The sequence below is a fragment of the Pezoporus flaviventris genome, unplaced genomic scaffold (genome assembly GCF_033815535.1).
Source record: "Pezoporus flaviventris isolate CSIRO_AGI_PZ_B2104156 unplaced genomic scaffold, CSIRO_AGI_Pfla_v1 ptg000036l, whole genome shotgun sequence".
NCBI classification, from domain to species: domain Eukaryota; kingdom Metazoa; phylum Chordata; class Aves; order Psittaciformes; family Psittacidae; genus Pezoporus; species Pezoporus flaviventris.
Window position 1 is genome coordinate 9,607,096 of NW_026892584.1, and position 24,435 is coordinate 9,631,530.

The 24,435-nt window shown below is 46.8% G+C and overlaps 1 protein-coding gene across 5 annotated transcripts; it reads left to right on the forward strand.

The window, feature by feature from the left end:
• The first annotated feature begins 579 nt into the window (after window positions 1-579).
• Window positions 580-24,191, forward strand: TMEM86A (transmembrane protein 86A). Of its 5 annotated transcripts, XM_061463054.1 has the most exons (5): window positions 580-666; window positions 1,122-1,257; window positions 3,206-3,499; window positions 18,903-19,159; window positions 23,349-24,191. In XM_061463054.1, the coding sequence occupies exons 3-5, from the start codon at window positions 3,321-3,323 to the stop codon at window positions 23,774-23,776; spliced, it is 864 nt and encodes a 287-aa protein (XP_061319038.1). In that variant the 5' UTR covers window positions 580-666; window positions 1,122-1,257; window positions 3,206-3,320; the 3' UTR covers window positions 23,777-24,191. The 5 variants fall into 5 exon arrangements, with proteins under 5 accessions (XP_061319038.1, XP_061319042.1, XP_061319041.1 ...); XM_061463058.1 differs by lacking the exon at window positions 3,206-3,499 and having other exon boundaries at window positions 18,895-19,159; XM_061463055.1 differs by lacking the exon at window positions 1,122-1,257 and having other exon boundaries at window positions 599-666.
• The last annotated feature ends 244 nt before the right edge of the window (window positions 24,192-24,435 follow it).

Genomic DNA, 24,435 nt, shown 5'->3' on the forward strand with positions numbered 1-24,435 from the left:
TTACCGACGGGCGGGTGTCACACGCGGCCGCTGGCACCCCTCAGCGTGCGGGGAACCCGTGCTGAGGAACGGGCCGACGCTTTTCTCGCCCAGGAGCGAGCGGCCGGAATAGGGACCTACAACACAGAGGGCAGCGCGGGGTGCTGGGAGGGAACCTCTGCCCTCCCACCAGGGCCCAGTTCCCAGGGGCTGCCGCATCCCCGCCGCCTCCCCACGGCAAGCCGCAAGCCCCGTTCCCACTGCGGCCACCCCCGGGGCGGGACGGGGCGGGACCGCGGCGAAGGACCCAGCCGCTGCCGGCTGCCCGGCGAGCGCCGCTCCAGGGGGCGGACCGCGCCACTGACGCGGCGGCCGGGAGCAGAGCGAGCCGCGCGCTCGCCGGGCAGCGGGCCCGGGGTGAGGCTGAGCCGGGCCCGCCCCCTCGGGCTGCCCTCAGCGCATTCGCCGCGGGGGCCCCCTCTCCAGTGACGTCACAACTGTCTAAGAAAGCGCCCCGGCGGGCAGCGAGTGGGCGGCAGCGCTGGCACCGGTAGCACCGCGGGCGGCAGCAGCCGCGACCATCAGCACCCCCGACCATCAGCACCCCCGCGACCATCAGCACCACCACCACCACCAGCACCACCACCAGCACTGCGCCCCGCCGCCATGGTGTCCCCCGTCACCGTGGTGAGTACGGGCCGCGCAGCGGGTGGCGGGAGCGGGACCCGCGTCCCGTCCCATGGCCTCCCCGTGTGGTATCCCCTTCCCTCCTCTTTCCGCGCCGCTGTCCCCTACCCGGTCCCCGCGGCGCTGCCCCCGAGGGCTCCCGCCGCCGCGCCCCGACTGTGAGGCAGTCGTTACTGGCGGACGCCCCCTCCCCTTCGCCCCCAGTCCACTGCGTGCCCGGCTCTCGCGCGGCCCTCGTCGCGCGCCGGCAGCTGTTGCTGCAGTGGTGCGCCTCCCCCCCCCGCTGCCCGCCCGCTCCTCCGCATCTGTCTGTAGCGAAACCGTAACGCATCTGCTACACACAGAACGCTTCTGGGTTCGCCCCACGGCAGCGCCCGGGAGCATCGTCCTGCCGCGACCTTCCCGCCCTGCAGCCACCTCCGCCTCACCATCCGGAGGTAGCTTTTGCGCTTCAGGTGACGGCTTAGGCCAGGGCTTGTGCCGGCCACCGCGCTGGGCAGACCTTTCCATAGGCTGCGTGACCTCCCACCGGGACCTGGTCGCCCCAGACAAGCCAGTCTGGCGCTCCCAGCATCTAATGGCATGAGGCAGGTATGGTGTCACCTGCCTGTCTCATGGGGGAGTCACGATGCTTAATTAATGTAACCAGCAATGAAATAGCGACTTGCCGTTGTCATGTCAGTAGGTGACGTGTATAGCAACGCAGCTGGATTAATGGAGCAGACCTGGTAACTAAGTAGCCTTGGCTCCTGCCAGCAATGCCAGGTCCTGGCCCTGCAGGTGAAGGTGTGGAGGGGTGTTCCAGTGCTGAAAGAAGAGAAGGTGGTTTCAGTGAGAATGGCAAAGAAGCTGTGCTGTCAGGCATACTACTGTGCATGTTCCGCTTTCTACAGCGTGAGGGATTTGTCTGAGTATCCCCGCAGACTAACTAAGGAGAGCTAACTTTTGGTGGAAAAGTTGCCTGGTGCTTCGCTGCAGCACTGAACAGCTACTGCTGGATCCATTGTCATCCCGTTTGAAAATTTTTCAGTTAATGGCCTCTCTTGCAGCTAGAAATCCTGTCCTTTCCCTGTTCCCAACTAATAAACCTAGGGTTCAGAACTTCCAAATTGCTTTGCCAGCTCTGCACAGCAGCTGGTAGTCTGATACTTAAGATGAATTTTCCTCCAGTTATTAACGTGTACCTGGTAAGTTCATCAGCAGCCTTGGGGTGACTTTTATCTTTAGAGACAGAGGGAAGTAGCTTGCAGATTGTAACACTGTAGTGCCAAACCTTTTTGTGTGTGTGTATGTGTGCTTTCAAAAGTAACTAAAGAGGTTTTGGTATTTTTATGTTTCTGTGCCATAAGCTAAAGTCAACCTTAAGTAATGCTTTTGGTTACAGTGAATTGCATATGTATACCTTGGAACTAAAATCTTATGCTATGACAATACTGGAATGGCTCAAGCCCTGGCAGGATTTGTTCTATAATGCACAGGAGGCAGTACTTCGCTGTTAAGGCTAGTAAATCAGGGTGGTCTTGCAGAGTATATTTCAACCGAGCTTTGAGAGGTGGCAAGGACTAAAGCAAAAGTATGGTTTGGGGAGGGTGTACATCCTTCAGACTGGGTTTGCCTACACCAGAAATTACAATTTAGTAATGTAACTTGGGAAGGAAAATAAAAAACCCTTCTGCTTTCTTCATTTGCCCTTTTGGTGTGTAACAAATCTCATTTCTGCTCTGGTTGCATCTCTGACATACTGACTCTTTGCTTCACCAAAGGCAACTAATGCAGGTGTGAAGCTCTGGAGAGCTGGAGGGATGATAAGACTGGCAGCTGCAGACCAGAGCTGCAGCTGTTTGCCATGACTGTAGAGGTAGGAGGAGAGGGTGTCTGAGCCTCCAAAGAGCTCATAAAGAGCTGCAAGCCTTCAGTCTGTTAAGGAGCAGTTCTTTGCACATCACCTTCAGTGTGTTTTCACATCACTGTTTCTCCGAAGGAGCTCACTGTGCTTCTCTGGCACTGGCTGGGTTGTGCTCTGCCAAGGGCAGGCTGAAACAGAGTCGTGTATCAGCATGCGCTGCCCAGGAACATGGTGCAGCCTGTGCACAGCTGCCAGCTGGAGCTGCGCAGGGGGTGACACGCAGGGTCACTTGCTGAAGGGAACAGCACTGGGTCTGGCCACAGCTAGGTGCTATCCCCGGGGCCCAGGCCTTATCTCTGTAACACAGTGCCTTTTGATGCAGAGATAGACAAGGTGTTTGGAGCCAGCATGGCTGTCACTGCTATGACACATGGTGGGGATGCTGTCTTTGCGGGCAGCACCTGAGGCATAATCAAATTAGCCAGAGGAGTTGATTTGTCTACAGTGTATGTCCTCTCCCAGTACACTGCAACATCACCCTTAGTGGGGAGAACACTAGAAGAGCACAGCTGAGAGTGACATGATTTTGCTTCCTTTTCTCAAAGCAGTGGGCTTTGTACATAACTGCAGCAGATAGCCCTGACTACTTACACACAGCCTGGTCTCCTCTGTGTCCCCCTCTTTCTTCTTTAGGACATTCTTGTGATGAGAATCAGAAACTGTGAGCTCCAGGGCTGCTGTACAACTGATAGCTGGAAAAAACCACACAAGGATGCATCGGTTATGAAGAGGAAGCTACGGAGAGATCATGGCTAGGTCTGCTTGTTTGTGCTGGTTGCCAGGCATGCATCATGGCCTGGAGGGTTTGGCATGTCTGCCCTGTGCACAAGGAGAGACCTCATCGTCGTGCAGAGCTAGCCAAGCTGCTGTCCGTGATGCTGCACAATTTGCATGGGCTGTGTGGGGATCATGCCCACAGATAAACACGTCTGGGGCTAAAATACCTTTTAACATATTGTGCCAGGTCCTCAGCTGGCATAAAGCTTTGGGGTCCTGCTGATGCCAAAGTCTAGACTTGCATAGTGCTGGGCTGTGGCAGAGGAGATGCATTCGCCTGCCAGCCCTGTACCAGCTGGCGAGCAATGCTCACTCTGGTTGGAAGTCACCTTGGAGGGAAGCTTTCACTGTTTACTCTGCTGGGCAAGCAGGAGCATCCTGCTTACAAATTATTATTCTTGATACTGCTTTGATTAAGAGCTGGTTTTTCTGCATGAAGCTGTGTATGCTGGGAGCCTGCAGTTGGAAAGCAGTACTAATAAATGGTGCATTTGTTTCATGGGTATGTGAGGTGCAAAGAAGGCCTGCAGGTCAAGGAAGGTGATTCTGCCCCTCTGTTCTGCAAGACACCGCCTGCAGTACTGCTTCCAGCTCTGGAGCCCTCAGTACAGGAAGGGTAGGAGAGGGTCCAGAGAAGGGCCACAGAAATTATCAGCGGGATAGAGTACTTCCCATGTGAGGAAAGGCTGAGATACTTGGGGTTGTTCAGCCTAGAGAAGAGAAGGCTCTAGAATGCTCTTATTAACTCAGTTCTTAAAAGGGACCTGTAAGAAAGATGGGGACAGACTTTTTAGCAGGGCCTGTTGCGATAGTTCAAGGGGTGATGGTTTTAGACTAAAAGAGGGGAGATTCAGGCTGGATGTGAAGAGAGAATTCTTTACAAAGAAGGTGGTAAAATACTGGCACAGGTTGCCCAGGTGGTGGATGCGCCATCCCTGAAGACATTCAAGGCCAGGCTGGATGTGGGTGTGCTGGACAACCTGCTCTAGTTGAAGATGTCCCTGCTCATTGTAGGGCAGCTGGACTAGATGACCTTTAAAGGTCCCTTCCAACGCAAACTATTCTATGATTCTATGAGGTTTAATTCTGTTCTTGTTCAATCATCAGTGGTCCCATTTTAGTTAAAGCCCTTTCTAAGACTGTCTTGTTAGTGACTTTTGTCCTGTTTTGGCTTTGTTTTTTCCCTCCTGATATTGGTTAAGCAGCTTTTATGGTGCATTTGTGGGAGATAGCCCTTGCCCTAAGGATATTTCTGCCCAGCAGGCACTGTGATTGTAGGGCCACAGGTGTGCAGGAGATGTGCCTGGAGACACACAGTTGTTTTGGCATTTACATAATGTTCCTTGCTCAAAGGGACACTACTTTTTCCCTAATGTTAGGGCTAAACTTAGCACAGGGCTTTGTACCCTCTTGAGGAAAACATGGCATGGGAAATATAAAGACATTAATTAGCTGAGAATATGTCTTTTCTGGGGGGCATTTATAGGTGGTATCAGTGTGTCCTTTTGAGCAAGATGAACTATGAGCTCTTGCCTACAACATCCCCTCTGCACATGACTTACTTGGGCTAACACAATCCTATGTGTGGGAGAGAGGTGAAACTCCCTGTATGGGACAGGTTTTTGCATAGAAGCTGTATTTTAACAATCCCTATCCTTTCCCTTTTATACTCTGTTGTATTTGCATCTTTAAACAGAGATAGCTGGGTTGGGGAAGAATATGTTGTTTCGGCTGCATCAAGCACATCAAGCCCTTGGCCCTGTCCCCATTAGCTGGGAAGCAGCCAGCAACCCTCCTGAGAACAGTCCTTACTGACCCCCTGGGGAGATGTAGGATGTCACCGTGGGGGAGTATGAAGGCTACTTACAAATACTGGGTGAAAATCCTGAAGGGTATGATCTGGAAAGGTATTTACCAGTAACAAATACTGAATAGGGCTGGGGAATGGGTTAGATGTTGTTTGAGCTTCTGAAGAGGGGCCAAACCACACTGATTCAAATGAGTGTAGAAACCTGATGCAAATCACATTGCTTAGATAGTCTGCTCTATGGGCAGTTGTGGCAGTAGTAGGTCTAAGCATAGTTCTAAGGGTTTATTATTAGAAAGTGTGCTTCCTAATCCTCAAACTGCTGTTGAGAACAGGAAAGCCAGATCAAACTTGAACTATTTCAGCCTTTGCTTTTTAAATAGAGGATGTATTATTTTTGCAGTAATTAATAAAGTGTTAGCAACCATCTGAGTTAGAGGAAACTCTTACAGTAGAGAGGGTAATTTTATTTGTTCTCTTTCTTTATATGCAACATTGTTGCTTTCATTTTGCTTTCAAGTAATGTTCCCCATTACTTAAATACCTCATAAATTGGGATTTTATTACACAGGAAGCTTGTAAACATGCACATTTATACACCACAATTATGGAAATATGGCACTTGTATAAAAAACAAACCAATATAAATGAATTATAGAAAAGATTTCTAAATATCTGAACTCTGTGAAGTAAGAGAGGGAGTCATCACCTTAGGTAAGCCTAGCAGCATCTTATTAACATTTATGTCAGTCACACCTTTTGGGAGAAGCCTAAAAGCTTTGGTCCTACTGAGCAAAAAGCTCTGCTGATTTGTGCCAGATAGAGCCTAGGCATAGTGTTACATGCCATGATGTATTTTTTCAAACTGAACTTGTTCATTCTTGCTATGACATTGACATTCTTTGTTGTAGCTGTTGCTGTGAGAGGGTGGGCTGAGATATGGCTAACTGAAATTGGAGGCTAGAAAGTGTCCCAGTGTGGTTGCATTAAGCAGTTAGCTCCAATCACTGCTTCAGGATGCTGTAGATTAAAGGCTTCATTAACTCAAATATATCACTCAAGTCACACACTTCTGTTGTTCAAAGTGTGCTTTGTGCATGAAGATTGTGGGTCAAGTTCAGAAGCCTGTACTCACACATAATTCCTCAGAATGGACAGGGATAATTTCTTCCATTCTCTCTTCTTGTTCAAGTATCTATATCCAAAACACTAAGTACAACAGAAGAGCCAAAGTTATCTTTCCCTCTGGGTAACTCTGCAGTACTGAGGAAATAATAACTCCAGTGAAATTAGGCTCTTGGAAAAAGATGGCATCTGGAACCTGTCTTCTGCTAACATGTGCAAACTTTGAAACAGCAAAAAGATGATTATTAGTTATATAACTCCCTTCCCTCCTGAAGACCTAAGTGGCTCTTACACTAGCACTTAACTTTTCCACTGCCCTTTATGCCATACAATGCCCCGTACATTTGTCATTACAAGTAGAGATGTAGGTTTTGCTTATTGCAGCGTACCCAAAATGAAGGTGACAGCTATCTCTTCTAGCCTGTTGGCGCCCTTTCTATATCCATATCTTACACTGCCACAATCTAAATAGCATTTAAGTTAATGACAGTTTTCTGTATGACAAGTGCTCAGTCTAGAGCATCCCTCCATGTAATGCTGAATGTGAACAAGTATCCAGGTGGCATGGAGCACAAAACTGTCTGGGAGATTACATGCCACCAAAGCTGAAAAGTGGTAGATGGGCTGAATGAGAGCTTTCGTGAAAGCCTGAAAGTGTGCTATGTTGGGAAGGATTTCAGATACCTGCAGAGAGCCTGGGGGCACACACTACAGCCTCTGATCCTGAATTGCAAAGGGCAGTTTCTCTCTGCGTTAAGTCCAACTTGTGTCTCTTCTTGCATTAATTTAGTGTTGCAGGTTGACTGTTGTGTTGCAGATCTGCCTGCTAATGAGGATGGTGGCAATTTTTGCCCCTCAGCAGAACCAGTTCTGGAGACAATATGGTCCTATTTGGCGTCAAGCATTAAATTTCAGATTATGTATCAAAATGGGTGCATTTCTGCTAGCTGCAAATAGCCTCTGATCGAATCATTGCTTGAGACTGAGGGTAAGTTTGACATTAAGCAGCTGCACATTTTCAGCACATACTAGACACACAGGGCAGATCCTCAGGTTGATGTGAGTCATTTTGTCTCCCATGGGTTCAGCAGAACAGGGCTTCTGCTGGCTGAGACCATGGCTTGGTTACCATATCACTGTTTGCTTGTGTCTTTTGGTTTTGTCACAGCACAAATCAGAGCCAGCCAGGCTGCTGGGACAGCAGTGCAGATTGTGCTCCATTGCAGGAAAAACTAAAGAAGTTTCATGGCTTTTCCTGCAACCCTGATATAAAAGGAGCATGATGACAAGTTTAGAACTTAATTTGCATTTGTGACGTTTCCACTGGGCTAGTGTCCCGTGCACCTGTGGACTCACACCCTCAAAATAAAGGGCATAACACCGATAAACAGCTACAGGCTCATTTGTGAGCATGATCCGGATTTATATTTGCAGCCCAATTACAGCAGGGGTTTTGCAAGTGAAACCCTTGATATCTAAGTGTGAATCCTGTGGATTGTGTGCATTAGTGTTTGCACAGGCCAGTGTTTGTACCTGTGCACTCCATATCTGTTGAGATTGGCTGGGAAAGTCCAAATTCATGTAATATGTGCCTGATACTGACTTGCCCAGGTCACACCATCTTGGCATGAAAATAGATATTGGAAATAAAACCTGTGGCTCTACTGTCAAACCTTGACCTTACATCCTCCCATCTCCTTAAGCATATTCGTCTCATGATTACATAAGGAGGGCTGCTGCTTTTTTGTAAGTTATCAGAGTGGCACCTCTCTAAAACCATAACTTTATTGGGGTACATTACTGTTTTCTTTTCTCATTTTCTTTGAGTGTTTCACAAGCTTTCAGCCTGCAGGGCGTGTTTCTCAAGTGGAGCTTTTCACTCTGCTTTTCATTAGGCACAAGAGAAGCTGAGCTGTCCTCCTGGGTTTCCCAGCACAGCCTTGTTTGCTTTTGCCAGGTTTTGCTGACCTTATTGCAGTGCCTTGCAAGGATTTGTAGGACAAGTCTCTTGTGTAGAGCTGCCAGCTTTCTGAGCCACTGGCAGCCTCCTTCCCCTCCGAGTTCTGCCTTCCCGTTGCTTTTGCAAAAACCTCACCTGCCAGGTGTGCATGGGTCTGTTGTGTGAGCCAGAAAGCTGAGCTGCAAAAGCACCTTTTGAGTGCTGGAGGCAGTTTCAGCCTTGGCATGTGTTTGGGAATGGCTGGTAGGGCTGGTACAGCCTGTCACGTGCCACCTGCCTTCTGTGCTACACCAGTGGCTCTTTAGCTGTTATCATAAAGCACTGTGACAACAATGCCTGCAACACTCTTCATTTAGACCTGCATTATTCCCCATAGATTGTAGGCAAAATGAAGTCCACTCTGTTGAAGAAATTTGCCGAAGAAATCACTTCTGGATGGAAGTGCCTTTCTTCCTTCCAAAATACCAGCTCCTACTGCAAAAGCCACATGTGACAGGGTAGAGCATGTGCCCCTTTCTCCTGAGTGCCCATTCTTTTGTGCATCCCCTTCTGCTGCAGCCAAATAATGAGGTGGTTGGGGCCTTCCAACAAGTATATAAATGTGATGGGTTGTGGGGTACAAAAGAGCTTGATATGGGAAAAGGAAGGCAAAAGGTGGATTTCAGCCCTGGGGACAAAATACTGTGTGCAAACCCCCCATTGTTATTACCTAGAGGCTTGGCTTGCCGTTGGTGCTGACAAGGAAGGAACTGAGTTCTCCCTGCGCCATTTTATTTTGGGTCTGCACCCATATCAGAAAGACTGGAGAGAGGCCCCAGTCTTGCCACACAGCTTGTGGAGCAGATGTCAGTGTGTGGCACTTGTCTGTGGCAACAGGCCTTGCTTTCTGCTGTGGCCATATGTCCCACAGCCAGCATGTTGAGCTTACCCAGCCCCTCCAAGGTAATGCTTAGAGCAGCATAAAACCTAACACTATTTTTTCCTGAGTGACAGAGATCTGCATTCTCTTTCACAGAGGAGTGTGATATAAATAATGATAAGTCTCCTGAGAATGTGTGCTTGTGGCCTGGAAACCACACCTGAGATGAGCTGTGGAGACTTTTCCATAAGCAGTAGAAATTTTTAATCTGGATTTTAGTGTGACAAGCCAAATAAATGCCCCTTCCCACCCTGAGGAGAATTGTCTGAGACAGCCCGACTGGGCATTTCAGGTTGCTGGCTGCTGGTTCCCAAAGCTCCCTGCAGCTTCACAGCATCCTCCTGAGGTCTTGGGCAGCACTGGGGGACATTGCCCCACCTGATCTCGCTCCCTGAGGAAGGGTGTGTGCCCTTGAGGTGCCAGCAATGCAGCTCTGATAAGTAAAATGAGAAGACTGACCCACTGTGGTTCTGGTTTTTAAACATGTGGAAGGGGCTCTTCTGTGAGTGTTACAAAAAATGAAATGTTTGGGGAGGCTTGCTTGCTGCTACACATAAAGGGAGATCTGGAATCCCAGGAGGGAAAAGCAGTCTTTGCTTTGAGATAAGATGCTGGCAGGCAAATGCTATTTTTTTTTCTTTTATTTCTGAGACCCAGTGGACTACCCTGAAAGCATTAGCCTGTGACAGCCCTGCAAAGATGTTTGAATTCTAGACTGGCTTAATATTGTTGGTCATTGGAAATGATACATTGCTGACTGTACTCAGAAGGAAATCTCCAATACTGCTGACAGCTATAGGATTGCTACAGATGTGGAATCAATCATTACTACCACAGGTTAAGAAAAGGTTTTTAAAGTAGCCCTGCTTGTGGTCCTGTGCCTGTCTAGTAGACAGGAGAGATGATGCTTGGCAATGGAAACAAACAAAATCAACCCAATAAGACAAGTCCTAGCAAAACTACATACACCCAAGCTGAGTCTTCAGGGTGAAATGTGTTTGTAATTTGATTTTTATCAGTTAACACTGCTAATGAAAGGCTTCACTATCTTAAATGCTTCTCTGCAGTCCAGGAAAGCCAAAGGCTACTACCCCTGTGACTTTGTAAGTAAGGTATTGGCTGGTGTAGTGGTATCTCAGTTTGCCTCGTAGCAGCAGGTACCAGAGACACTGTTGCATAGCTTGTTGGCCACCATTAGCTGAGCTAACATGATTTCTTCTTCTATTCAGTGCAGGAGATGATACCTTTATGGATGCTGTTACTTCCTTAATTGCTAAAGGAAAAAAACATGGATCAGTGTCTCAAAATAGCTTTGAGCAATGTCACGGTTTAAAAGGCAAGAAGCGGGAATGGGCTTCTGACGCAACTTGTGGCACATGCAGTGCCCTGATGTGGTGGGGATTATCTCATTGGCTCCAGAACCATCTGCCTCTATTTTAGGCTGTTGTGGGACTGTTCCCTCACATTTCTGAGGTCTCCTGCAAGGAGTTTTTCGAAGGTGTTTCCTGTTTCTTATTTGTGACTTTTCCCTATGCTATCTTACATCCCTCCCTATCACTGCACAAGGTTTCATTGTTGTAGCTATTTTGTTGTCTTCTGGAGAAGGCCACAGAGCTTGCCTTCTCTTTTACCTTCTCAAGCCATTTACTTAAATATCCTTCATACATTGTGTGTTCAGTGCAGTTTTCTCCTAAAACCTATCCTAGACAGTCCCCTTCAGAAATTTACTCCCATATCATCTGTATGGGATCCATCAACACAGATCCCATACAGATGATTGGGGTTTGGTAGTAGATCGCAGCATGGTTAAGATAAAGCACTGGGTAGCACAGACTTCTCTTGAGCAGTGTCTGTGGCTAGGGACAGACAGCAGCCTGTGGTGGAAAAATCACACTTGGAGAACAAACACAAGGAAAGAGACCTTTGCAGCAGCCGTGTCTGCCGCCTCGCATTGCTGGCACTCCCATGGCAGGATGAGCCTCGCTCATGTGCTTGCACAACTGGCTTGGTACAAAACGTCCCCTTCCCAGCACTCGCTGGCTGTGCCGTGGCCCCGCTGTGCCCAGGTGTGCTGCCACCCTGCAGGGACTCCAGCTGTGGTTTCCCCTGGAAGAGGCTGGTGCAGGCCAATGTCGCCCTGCTTTCAGGAGGCACCTGCCTTGCTGCCAAGTGGCTGTGGGGAAGCTGCTGCTCCAAATGTCCCCCCTTCTTTCTGTGTCCGGGGGGAAGATGCTCTTCTGGAACATTTTATCTTCTGTGCTGATAGGTTTCCATCCCCCGCCGTGGTTAATCTGGACATTAGGTGGCTTCAAGTCAGGCAGAATTTTTGGCTTGGAAATGAAAATCTTTGTTGTGGTTCTTGTTTCTGTGTGCAGCTGTATGTGGAGCAGCCCAGCCTTGCGCAGGGGCCCGTGTTAGATGCCAGTTTGATTAATCCTCACCTATTGCCTGCTCCAAATGGCAACTTTTCTGCTGTCAAGAAGTGGTGCAGCAAATTCACCACCCAAGGACTTTCAGGGCCTGTGCCAAATTTTTAATTGTATTTTTCTGGCAAATAGGCACAGCTTGGTCTTACGGAAAAGAAGTTGAATATTTCTAGCTGTCAATCCTTGTTGGGTTGGAAAGCTGGAAAGTGCATCTGGAGCTTACTTTGATTAACAGGGGGAAGGAAGAGGGTATCCAGGTGGCTGGAGTGAAGGGAGGGATGAGAGAACCCAAAACCAGCCTTATTTTGCAGGAGGAGTTGAAGAGATCCTGCAGGTGAAAAGGGTGTCTTGGACACACTGCTCCTGCCACATGTGGCTGAGCTCAAGGTTGGTCTTTTTGCAGGTGGAAAGCATTCAGGCCGAGCCCTGTTACTTCTTTCTTGTACTGAATGATGGAGGCTCTCCTGTGAAACAAAACCGTGATCCTCTGACCCCTTGCAAACAGGTCTGGTTAGACAGCCAAGCACAAGCTGAGTTTGACTGCATTACCCTTGTCAGAGAAATGGAGGCCCTGAGTTGTGCTGGTGAATGCCAGTAGCTGCAATGAAGTGCTGCAAGACCTGGCAAAACTCATTGCATGTCATAAGCATGATGGAGACAAAGGATTATCAACACATGCTCTTCCAAACACATACCTTGGGGACTGGACTAGATGATCTTTCGAGGTCCCTTCCAATCTCTAGCATACTGTGATACTGTGATCTTGTGGGTGATTTATTAGCTATTTTACAAGTCCATTTGAGATGGAGTCTCTACAATCTTGTCTCCACCCTGTATTTCCAGCAGCATTTGGAGCCTGTTCAGGAGCCATCTACCTTGGATGCCTGGCCCATGGCACCTTCAAAACAAACATAAACCCTCTTATTAATTGCACAAATATGTTGCACCAGCACAGTATTTCAGGCAAGTTAATTGGCTGGTTCAGTTCTTCACTAATCAATTCTTCACCACCCTCCATAAACAAGCACTTTTCATCATAATTTTATTCAGGAACAACTTGGGGCATGCATAGGCCAGTGCCTTCCTTCACAAAAGGCAATCGGTTCTCCCCCAGGAGCAATTTGCTCCTGTAGGAGAGCAGAGCTGAAGCACTTTGCACTCACCCACACTTAAGAGACTGGACCAGCTGGGGCTGTCCCAGCCAGCCCTAATATTTCAGCAACCCAGTGGAGTGAAAAGCGCGAACTGGGTGGCCCCTTTACGTCTTATCCACCTCCTCCTCTCACCTCTGCATGTTGCCAAGGAGCGACGCAGAGCCGAGTCTCCAGAATGGCCACTGAAGCCTTTGCGCTGAGGGCCCACACCAGTGCTGGTTGTTGTGACAGCTCCTGCGTCCACCCAGGATAGGGAAGATGTAAATGGTGAATTTAGGTACCAAACAGCTGAATCTTCCCTATTACACACACGTCTGTCCCTCTGCCTAAAAATTCTGTCTTATATCTCTTTCAGTGTGTATATATTCAGAAAGCTTGATATGGCACCATCTGAGCAAAGGTGGGAACATGGTTTCCAAGCCCAGGAACGAACAAGCTCAGGAAGATAGGGCTTTGCAGTCAGCTTGTGCGAGTTTGTGGCCAGGATCTGCCCAGCACTGCTGTGTTCCTTTTTGGGTTCAGCAAAAGCTGATGGGTCACTGAATTCAGGGGACAGTTGGCTGCCTCGAGCTAATATCTGTGCACACAGAGGCTTCTTATTGTCCACTCATTTTGGTTAAGCACAAATATGGGTTTTCTGTAGGCTCAGACTCATGGGGAATTGTGTTGGTTCACTGCTGCTCTGTAGAGGAGAGCCTGTTGCACATGTGTATACTTTGTCCTAGCTGTGACTGAAGCAGCTCTGCCTCTGTGACTCAAAGTGCACAGGGGATTGTCAGCCGTGAAAAGAGCTACGTAGTCTGGGGAATGAGAAGGATGTGCCATGGGCTTGCAGTGGCAGCAGAGTACATGGCAAAATAGCCACACAAGTATTTATCGGCACACAAGTGGGGGTAAGAACTATTGTCACAGTAGGGCAGAACCAAGGCAGGATCCATGATGAAGGATGCTGAAAGCCAGGAGAAGAAGCTCAGCCGTGGATACACAAAATGGTTCTCAGACAGCCAAGGCCACTGGGAGGGATGGGTGGTGGACAGTGACCCAGCTTTTCTTGGCCAGTGCACACGGCTGTGCTCAAGTGTTGTTCAGTGAAATAGCTGGGGTATTATTTTTCAAATACTTTTCCTGGAAAATAGCATTTTCAGCCCAGTGGGCTTCAGCCATATCCCCACAGCAGGTTGGCACACAGCTGGTGCCTGGAGGAGGCTGTATACTCATTTTCTGTGCAGGCTGATTTAGGGTACTTGTGAAGAGAAGAGCATTATTTGATACTCTACATTGTTTCCTGGGACAAGTGTGAGGCTTATGAACAGTAAACTTTGTCTGCCTTTAGTGTTTCAAAGCAACAAGCTACTGACGTTCTTCTACACCTCAGGAGCAGGATGCCTCCTTCCCTGTGACAGCTGGATTTTCTTCATTCCACTTGTGATGTAGATACAGACAGCTGGCTCCAAAATGTTGAAGAAAATCAGGGCACTGTCTTACAAATGTAGCCATTCCTCTATGGAGGCAGCTTATTCCTCTGTGGAGGTAGCTGTAAATTTTTTGTCTTGGTTATATGCCTGCAGCAGTCAGAACAGGCTGTCTGTGCTGCTGAGGAGCAGCATAGATGTTCCCCAGGTCATACCCTGTGATGAATATTGGCTTATACAGACATGGATCATCAGCATCTTCTAGTGCTGCATAGCAGGGACCCCTGTGAGGCACCAATAACTTGTGGATATAGCTTAGAAGCCGTTGTATGAAGCTTTTGGTCACCTTTGTGTGCTACATCTTGTATTTTGCACATTGGGAAATTTTGTCAGTCTGTATTACCCAGAGTTATTTTTTCAGGTCTGCCACTTCTGTAACTGTGTTTCTTCATCGGCTAGCCTAACCTCTCAAGACATCTTACACCAATACCAAATCACAGCATGGCTGGAATACTTATGTGATAGTGTCATCTGTCACTGAAAGAGCAACAAGGAAATGAGCAGTATTTCAAACTGGAGCAGAATGAGAACAGACAAAACAAGAAGGGATACTGTAAACCTGAATCCCTAACAGGTAGGTGGATATCAAAGCCCTGAGCCTCCAGAGAGCTGCATGTACCAATACCATATTCTATTTGAAGATCACAAGATGGCTGAGGTTGGAAGGGACCTCTGGAGATCATCTGGCTCAAAATCTCTCAGTGAGAACCAGGACTTAACGTCCTCCTAGTCTGCCTAAGCCTTGGAGGGCTTCATTGGGTTAGGTTGTATACAGATAATTTAATAAATGATACTTTCACTGTAACTCCACAAATACAGAGATGGTGGCTTTACAGCAATTTAAACTAATTTTTAAAGACTCTAAGTAACTTAGTAGTCATAGCAATTAAGAAAATGCTCTAAATTCTGCTCAGTTTAGAAATTCAAAACTTGGAAATACTCTCTTGTCATTGTATTCAAGATGTTTTCTGTACTGCATTTCAGCACAAAGTAAATTAGCAGTGGATGAAGAAAAGAAGTGGGAACAAAAATGCCATAGAATTTGTAACAAAATGGCAAAACCCTGCTGAAAGGAATGACAATCACATAGCTGAGCAAAAAGGATCCTGTCACGTGCATCAAGTGCTTCCTTTTCCAGCACCACAGCACAACCCCATCTCAAATTCTGTCTCTTGAGACACAGGTGCACAGGAGATAGATGGTCTGATGCAATTTATCCATGCAGCCAAGAAATGATGTTCCTTTCCTGATCTACAGGCAAGTCCGGTCATGGATTAGGTGTTTGCATTTCCTCAAGCCACAGCCTACGCTCATGTTGGTACATGATTTCCCAATACCAGCCTTGACTTGTCTTCCAGGTGGCAACTTGACCCATCACTTCTTCTTAAGGCTTAGCCACATATCCAAACAGAGGGCAACCCCCCCAGCATCACCCTCTGGTTGCCTCAGTTTTCCTTAGGAGACTTCTCTCAAGTATTGCCAGTGCCACACCATCCCAGCAGAATGTGCTGCTCAGCTGTGCAGGTACCTCTGTCTCATCAAGTAGTGTCCCTCATGGAGCACTCAATTTGGTCAGAGCCCTCTCATAAGCTTCAGTGTTCAGTAATGGGGAAGGGCATGTCTGGAAATAACTCATTTGAAATATATTTGTAGAAAAAATGTAAAGGAGCAAAGCGTTAATGATGAGAAGCCTGGAGCCCTTCTAGATATACAATATTATTTTTACACAAGAACTCTGTAACACTTTAAATTCCAGGGATACGAATGAGTAACTGAGACTGGAATCTGACCTCTTGTGCGTGAAAAATTCATTATTTATTATTAGGATGGAAATAATACAAACAATTATTTTAAAATAATGCTGGCTGGGCTTGGAAAATGCCCATTCAAATAGTAAGAAATAGAAATGTTAAGCTTACCAAGCAAACATAATCTTTCTGCCCAAGTGCATGTCTTATATTCAGTAAGGCAAGGTTCCTGGGGAAAATGACAAGTGTAATTAAAACCTGTCTCATCATGCATACACACAGGGGAGGACAAGCTATGACTGTAATGGTAACTACTCCTAGTAGGTGTTGTGCTTTTAATATGAAGTATTAAATAAAACTTCCTCTGTTTATTAACTGAAATATATTCCTGTATCCTTCTGGCAGTGTCTCTGTCCTGTGTTACAAACAAAGCTGAACTTGAACTGTACCTTTCAGCATAAACTTTTGTCTTCAGAGGTACAAAGCTACCTACCTACCTTAGCTGAGACTGTTACAGGGACCTGGAGCACTGATGATGCTGCAAATTATTTTGCACTTTGTAGCTCTGAAGGTTGTTAATTTTCCGTGCTGAAGGTCTCAGGCTTGTTATGGCATGGTGGGGATGCTCCACAACTGATGCAGAAGAGCAAACCCTGCCAGAAGTGTGGTCATCTATTGCCTACAACTGTGAAAGGATGAATGTGATCAACTACATTTTTAATAAAAAAGAGAAGGGAAAGAGGCAGAGCTGGAGGTAGGCACTGGCTTTGGATAGACTGAGCCTGATGTCACTTCAGAAGGGCAAGGTGCTGGGTCTGAAGGAGAGGGAAGCTTTGCTTCACTCTTCCCTTGTATGATACTACCCATGTATGACAGTTCCCAGGCACCCTCAGTGCTGTGAGACTATGTAGGCTTTTATGACTTTTATTTCAAGTTTGTTTGTTATTTGTTGCCAGAATTCTCCTAAGAAACGTAGACATGAAGTGGTAAATGGTGCTTAATTTAGACAGCCTCAGCAGAGGACTCTTGATGGGCTCCCCATGTAATACAAGAAAGTTAATGGGTTGCTGATGTAGTTTTGTGAGTGAATTGTGTAGCCTGGCTGTTTAATGAAGTGTTTAAAGATTGTGTTGGCAATAGCCTATGAATAACGTATAATTAAATACCTTACTGCTAAGAAACTGCTGATATGCTAGGGAAATTTCCATCAGGTGTGAGAACAATTTTGAATGCACTGTCTTCTTGGGATGCCCTTTATTTATGGTCTTGCTGCTTCAGAGATCGCATTCCTTTTTTGGATACTGCATGTGAAGATGCCCTCCACTGCCTCTGCCTCTGTCTTCCAGCTTCACCTGTCTCTCTTTGCTTGTGTCTGTAAAACCTCCTGAATTTCAATGAGTTTAGGCTTTATTAACTGAGCACCATAAGCATGGATATATTCGCTGTGCAGTCTTCAGCCATTCTAGGTGTCTGTACCAAGGCACACTGCATCAAAGGAAGATGGATACTTGTTTTGTGTTGTGGCAGTCCCGTGATGCAGGAAGCAGAAACAGGGCCAAGTGATTTAAAAAAAAAAAGACCAGTGTTTCTTTTGCAGGTTTTTGGCACATGGGCTCTTTGTGTGAGATAAGCAACCCCAGAGTGTCACACATGATTGTTCAGATTTTTGCAGTGTGATGCCAGCTCCGATGCCTATAAATTTCCCCTTGTCCTCCTCCAGTGCATGAGGCCTCTTTGCGCTTTGGGCTTGAGTAGTGGGAAGTTGTTGTGATACTAAGCAACTGAATCTTGCTTGATCAAAGAAATGAGAAGATTGAGAGTGAACCCTGGCTTGCAGGGGAGCTCTGGAGGTTGAACTGCCTTAGCTGCAGGAGGAAACAGGCCTTATAAAATACCCCAAGACATAGCTCAGGCAGGCACATGAAGTAATGTCTTCTCCTTTGCTCCTTGTTTTGGCCCTCAGCTATACTAAGGAGAAAATAAAATCATAACTTTGTTTCTCATGTGGAGTTCTCTGTACCTCCACTAAATCTGATACAGAAGTATCAGAGGAGGGCAGGTGAACACAGTATGTATATTATTACTGTCCAGAGTGGTCTCGAGTAAATGTGTGTTAGGAGCAGACCCAGCTTGTGGAGTCTGTAGCTCGGTGCCTTGCCTCTGCTGTGGCTTTGTTATGAGTAGCCTACTGCTCATGCTGCTTTTTTGTCTGGATTTACACAATAGAGCCCTGAGTCAAAACATTTCCTGCAATATGGGCAGTCTATTATTAGTGTAATGCTAGAATAAAGCCACACGTGATGTCGGTATTAATCAGCTGAGGAAGTGACATCCTCACTTGGGAGATTGGTGTGGTGGTATTTGAAGTCATGTGGTGATGCAAGCTCCAGGCATGAGGCTACAGGGCAGGAGAGATAATGGCTTAAAAGCTGTATCCTTGGCATAATCTGCAACTGGCTAAGCAAGAGGATTTGCCAAAATGGAAGGGAAGATCTGCACTTTTATTGACCTGTTTGCTGCTGAGATATTCCTGGGGAGTACAGTATTTTTGCAGCTGCAGGAAAGGTGTATAGAAGGCATTAGTCTAAACACAAGGTAGGTGGCAAGGATCACCAAAGGAGTTTGATGGCCTAAATGTTTTTAGGAGAACAAATAATGAGAAAAGGTATCTAAAACTTCCTCCATGTCCACCATCCAAGACCCGTCCTGCCAGACAAGGAAGTGTTTCCAGCAGAGAGGGTCACAATGGTCTAGGCTGAGGATCATGGTCAAGTCCAACCAGCCTTTTGCAGGGTAGAAATGCTGCTGGCTGACAGTATACATGCAAGAGCAGCTTTCAGAAAGAAAGAGACAGTTCTGTTATGCAGTTTGTCACATTGATGCTTTTGAAATCTTCCCATTAATTTCTCTGTTTTTAATTATTGTTTCTTTTAGGTGAAGAGCGAAGGTCCCAAGCTGGTGCCCTTCTTTAAAGCCACTTGTGTCTATTTTGTCCTCTGGCTGCCAACTTCCAGCCCCTCTTGGTTCAGTGCCCTCATCAAATGCCTGCCCATCTTCTGCCTGTGGGTTTTCCTTCTGGCTCATGGAATTAACTTCTTAGTGTCACACCAGAGCGCCAGCCGCATCCTAGCGGGACTCATATTCTCAGCAGTGGGAGATGCCTTTCTCATCTGGCAGGAGCAGGGCTACTTCATTCACGGTGAGTGCGGTGTGAGAGAGGGATGCCACAGTGTCCAGCTGTTACCCTTTTTATTTAGTTATGAGTTGCTGGGCCATGTGTTTTGTTTATTAATGTATAGCTTAAGCCCTGGGCAGTGGGAAGCACTCATCCTTCGACTAAAATCCATCATGGTTAGAGGAGTCACATAGCATGGATGAGTCTTTCTTTTGAGGTTTTCCTGAGGTTAGAGAGATAACTGGGACAGGTTTGGTTCCCTGGCATGTGCTCACAGCATACTAGCTGGCTGGAGCTGGGAAAGTGGCATGGGCAGAATCCCTGGGGAAGAGAAGGAAATGCTCGTGGCACTTGGCAGTTCCCAAGAAGCTGTGGGAAGTTGTATGGGACCTCCTATGTCTCTGCAAGGAGATCTGTCAGTCCTTCGCTACAAGGATCAAAAATAGGACACATGGTGCAAAGATCCCCAGTTCAGAGCAGGTGAAGAGGACCTTTATGCTTTGATAGACAAGTCTGTAGCCTGGGGGAGGTGTCAGAAAGTGGATGTTAGAAACCAAAACATCAGAAATCTTGTCCTACTTGCAGGTTCATCATTATGAATCATGCAGCCTGTTGTACAAGACGTGTCTGTTTTGCAAGACATGTAAATGATGGGGAATCAAGGACAAATCTTACCACAGTGGCCTGTCTTCTCTATAGAAAGATCTCTCAGCGCAAACAAGCTTGTTTTATTTTAGTAGTTTACAGATAGATAGGACATAATGATTTAATCATTTAAAGCCACATTGGACCTGCCTGCAGCAACTCTCTCCCTGGCCTTGGACTGTCACAAGAAATCAGCAGCATGAAGTCCTTCACTAAACTGACTGGTGGGGTTTCTGAAGTTAATTCAACCAGCACAGGGATCTCATGTAACACCCACTGTTAACTGCCTCTTGTGACTATCCCACTGCAAAATGTGATGAGGGAAGTTTCCTGACTTGTGCTGTTGTCAGCTCTGAAAGTCAAAGGCTTATTTTCTTCCCTCTCATGAGGTCAGTATTTGGTTTTATTCTGGTGTTCCCACAGTTGTTTCTTTATGAGAGGGAAGTGTGTACAATGCCAGTTATGAAAGGCCAAATGCTCTGAATCTGGTTTTAATTCTGCTTCCCAAGGGCTTATCCCAATCTCATTAAAAGTCCATATAAAAACCGTTACAGATTTTGGTGGGATTTAGATTGGGCCCTGAGGATTGGATTTATGTGGGCATGTTGCTGAGGAGCTCTAGCCTTCTCTGGAGGTGCATCCCTTCCTTGCTGAGTGTTGGCATTCTCACTAGTGGGCCTCCTCCTAACAGGGGTAAGCCAGCGTGGAGCAGGTCACCTCAGCCCAAGGGTTTATGCTTCTATTTTGCCACCTGGAGTTGCTCCTTGTGCTGTGGCTTGGAAAACATTCAAGGCCTGATTCTCACCATGATAATTTTTATACACATGGACTGTTCTGAGCTTCTCCATTCCCGCATAGCTGGGATGTCTCTGAGTTCCCTCTACAGTCTAGCACTAGAGGAAGGTCAGCCAGTTACAGGAATTCACTGTCTGTTAATCAGTTATCATATCTGGTTAATGTGTTTTAATCTGCAAATAAGTTGTATTTCTGACCCTAGCCTCACAACTGAGAAGTGTTGCTTTGGGGGTTTAGACACATTTTTCTTCTTATGGAGAAGAAAAGCTGTCTTGGAGCATTTTAAAAATGTCAGCCTTCATTCTGGCTGTGTCCTGCCTGCCTCAGTCTGTGCTAATCCAAGTTACCGTCTTCTGTAGCGAGGTGTTAACATTTGCATTTCAGCAGTTAGCAGATAAAGTGCACCACCCCACTTCATCCTTCACCTCTCCTGCAAAAGGTATTTTCTCCTGTTTAAAACTCATCAGGCTGCTGTTGTTGACAGCTGACAATATTCAACCTTTTGACACTGTTTGTGGGAATTTGAAATTTCAGGAGAATAAGAGGAAATACTGGATAGAAATGTGCTTTCTGTTCAATTTCTACAGCTTTTGGGATGGAAAAAAAAAAGATTTGGGAACTGGGCTGATTTGAATGGCTTTTGAGACAATGATTTTACAAAAGGACATTTGTTCACTACTTTACAGGGAAGTGAGAGCCTGGGAAACTGCTCTTGGCAGGCTTGTTTTTTTTCATTTTTTGCCATTTCAGTCCGCTAATAACATGCTGTTTTCTGACTAGTGTCTTATCTGTAGAAGATACTTTACAGTGTTAACATCCACCTCCTTCGACAGCAGGCACTTAGAAACAATTTATGCATTTGATGAAGGAGACAGGGACTAGCAAAAAAGCCTTACTGCCAGCCTAAGGGGAAAATCCAGGGGCATGGAGAGGGAAGGAAACCCCAGGGGAAGGAAGTGGACTGAGAGGAGTAGGGCTTATCTACCTGATGTGGTTGAGGGGGTCAAGCCAAAAGCTGAGAAATGCAAGAGAAACGCACCCCCACTCTGTGCGCAGTTCCTGACTTTTTTATGTGTGTTGAATGAGCAGTCCTGGGTGCTGACTCCCTTGTTCGTGACCAGTCTCACCACATATCACAAAACTCCTCCTACCTTTCTGGGCTTCTGCTTGGCTGCCTGTCCTGGGTTCAGCAGTAGCAGTCATGTTTTTTCCTTTGTGTTAACTGGTGCAGTGCTGCTACTGCTGAACCCAGGACACTGCCACATCCTGTCCTCCTCTCCTCCTTCTCCTTGTTGCCAGCTGCCTGCATGAAGAGCAACACATTCTTCAGTTCCCCATCCCAGAACTCTCCATATAATGCCACTTAAGGAAAAAACACTCCTCACTACTAGGCAAAGTCACCTTCTTTTTACTGTGCCAGGGCTCTAACCTTTCCTGTACTGTAACACTATAAACAGTTCTTATCCTAAATCCCTCCTTGGTTTCCTCAGTGCTGTGCTCATGATGTGTAATAGCTCCGTGGAACATCAACTTCTCATTGCACCCCTATGCACTTCCTTCCCCTTTTCACTGTCCATTTTCTCTAGACTCATCTCGCAGACCAGATTCCCACCAGTCCCCTCCCTCCTGCAGGTTCCCCTCTCATCCCATCATGGCTAAGGGAGACACTTTCCCTTCTTTGAGCTGCCTCAGCTGCTCAAATATTAGGATGAAGAAATGTCTGCCAGCAGGTGGTTTAGTAACTGCCCTTTATACCACAGCATCATGCTTTCAATGTAAACAAGTGTCCTGCTGGAGGACTCAGCTTCCCAATTCCTTTTCTCCATTTCATGCTTTAGAGCTGCATGAAAACTTCCAGCTACTCTAATAACCCTGCCAAGATAAAGTTGGACAGCTTGCAGCTGCACCATGTGTGGGTCTGAGAATCAGAGGACCAGAGGAGCTGGACTCAGTTTGGGGCCCATTATCTACAACTGGCATGACAGCTAGTAGTCAGCAGCTGTACCAATACTTTTGAAGAGAATCTGGTATTTTATTTTCACTCATTGATTCCAGCAAAGGTTCATCTGAATCTTGCAAATAGCCATAAAATTGTTGGCAGATCACACTGGTGCAGTCCCTGAAATACGCCAGCTGCTTCTGTCCAGCTTAGGTTTCTCCTAGCTGTGGGCAGAGATGGAGTAGAAGCCAGATTTAGTCCCTGAGAACCTTTGGGTTTGTGGCTAAATACTGTCAGGCTTTTCGTCTGAATTCGGAGGGATTGGTATCTTTTTTCACATTTTGTTTCTACACTGCTCTGACTCCAGCCTTCCTGTTCCACATGTGGCCTATGAGCAAAACACTTGGATAGTTAGAGGATTGATTGTTGGTCTGCCTTGCTCACACCCTTCTGTCCAAAGCAGGGGAGGAGGAACCACCTGAAAAACAAGCTTTGTTCCTTCTGCAGCAGCCTAGTTCATCCGGCCTCTCAAGAAAAACATTTGCATCACAACAAAGCTGTCCTTGGCTGCAGTTGTGTATGTGCTGGGCTTTTTTCTTAGGGTGCGAGCTTGTGCTAAGGCTTATCTCCTATGAACAGATTTTTATGTTAAAATGATCCCAAGTGGTCAGTAGGGTTCCCGCTGATATTGTTGAATTGTAATGCTACAAGGACATCTAAGCCTGTGCTTGTTGTGGTGTATTTGAAACCCAATATAGATACATGTTTTCTTCTGCTACCACCTGCCAGTCACTGACAAAAGGTCACACTTGCTATGTCAATGCGTCTTTCCAGGTTTGCTGATGTTTGCCATCACACACATCCTGTACTCTTCAGCCTTTGGCATGAAGCCTTTGGACCTCAAAGCCGGCTTGTTGATGGGCCTCGTTTCCAGTTCCTGTTATGCCTTCCTGTACTACTACCTCTCAGGCCCATTCACCTACCTGGTAGCTGTCTACATTGCCTTGATTGGCTTCATGGGCTGGAGAGCAGTCGCCGGCATGCAGCTGTGCAACGACCTCTGGACATGGACCAAGCTCTCGGCCTGCATAGGAGCGATGCTGTTCATGGTGTCGGATCTGACCATTGCACTTAACAAATTCTGTTTTCCTGTGCCCTACTCACGCTTCATCATCATGGCTACCTACTATGCAGCCCAAATGCTTATTGCACTCTCAGCTGTAGAGAGCAGAGATGAAGAGGACTTCAGAAAGAGGAGCTAGGTGGAGTGCCAATAGTCTGTGAACAATGTGGGCTATATCTCAGGTGCTGTAGCTGCATTCACCCCTGAGAGAGATCTCCATTTCTCTAAGCACATTGGTGATGTTGATTTTGCCTCTTTGAAGCATCACCTTTGGGGATTTTTTTTTCCAATGGCTTTCTCTGAATACAGCTTACTTCAGTGTGGAGTCCTCATCAGAAAGCTTAGACTGTCCCTGCAATAGCTACTCAGTCAACTTTTCCTCCTTGGAAGTGCTGCACTACTGCATTACTTGTTAGTCTTGAAACTGATGCTGAATGTCTGGGATGAGGAGGGCTGATGGAAAGGAGGTTTGGCCATGCACTGTGCTGGAAGACTTGCTTTCCCTAGTAAACAGACAGGCACATGTCTCTGGTAAAATCATAGGTAAAAACTAATTGACGTTTGTCTCTTTTTGTGTATTACTTAGTATTGCAAACTGGAGCTATTGCCTCTGCTGAAAGAAAACCTGGAGTTCGAGTAAAAACACCAAAATCCAGATAAGGGATGAGCTTTGGAGTCAACAGCAGGAAGTGGGGCAGCCCCAAGCAGAACCAGAATGGAAGCAAAACGCCAGAGAGCACAGACCAAGAGGTGTGCTGACATGCAGTGCTGTGTGCTTTGATCGTGGTTCATCACTGC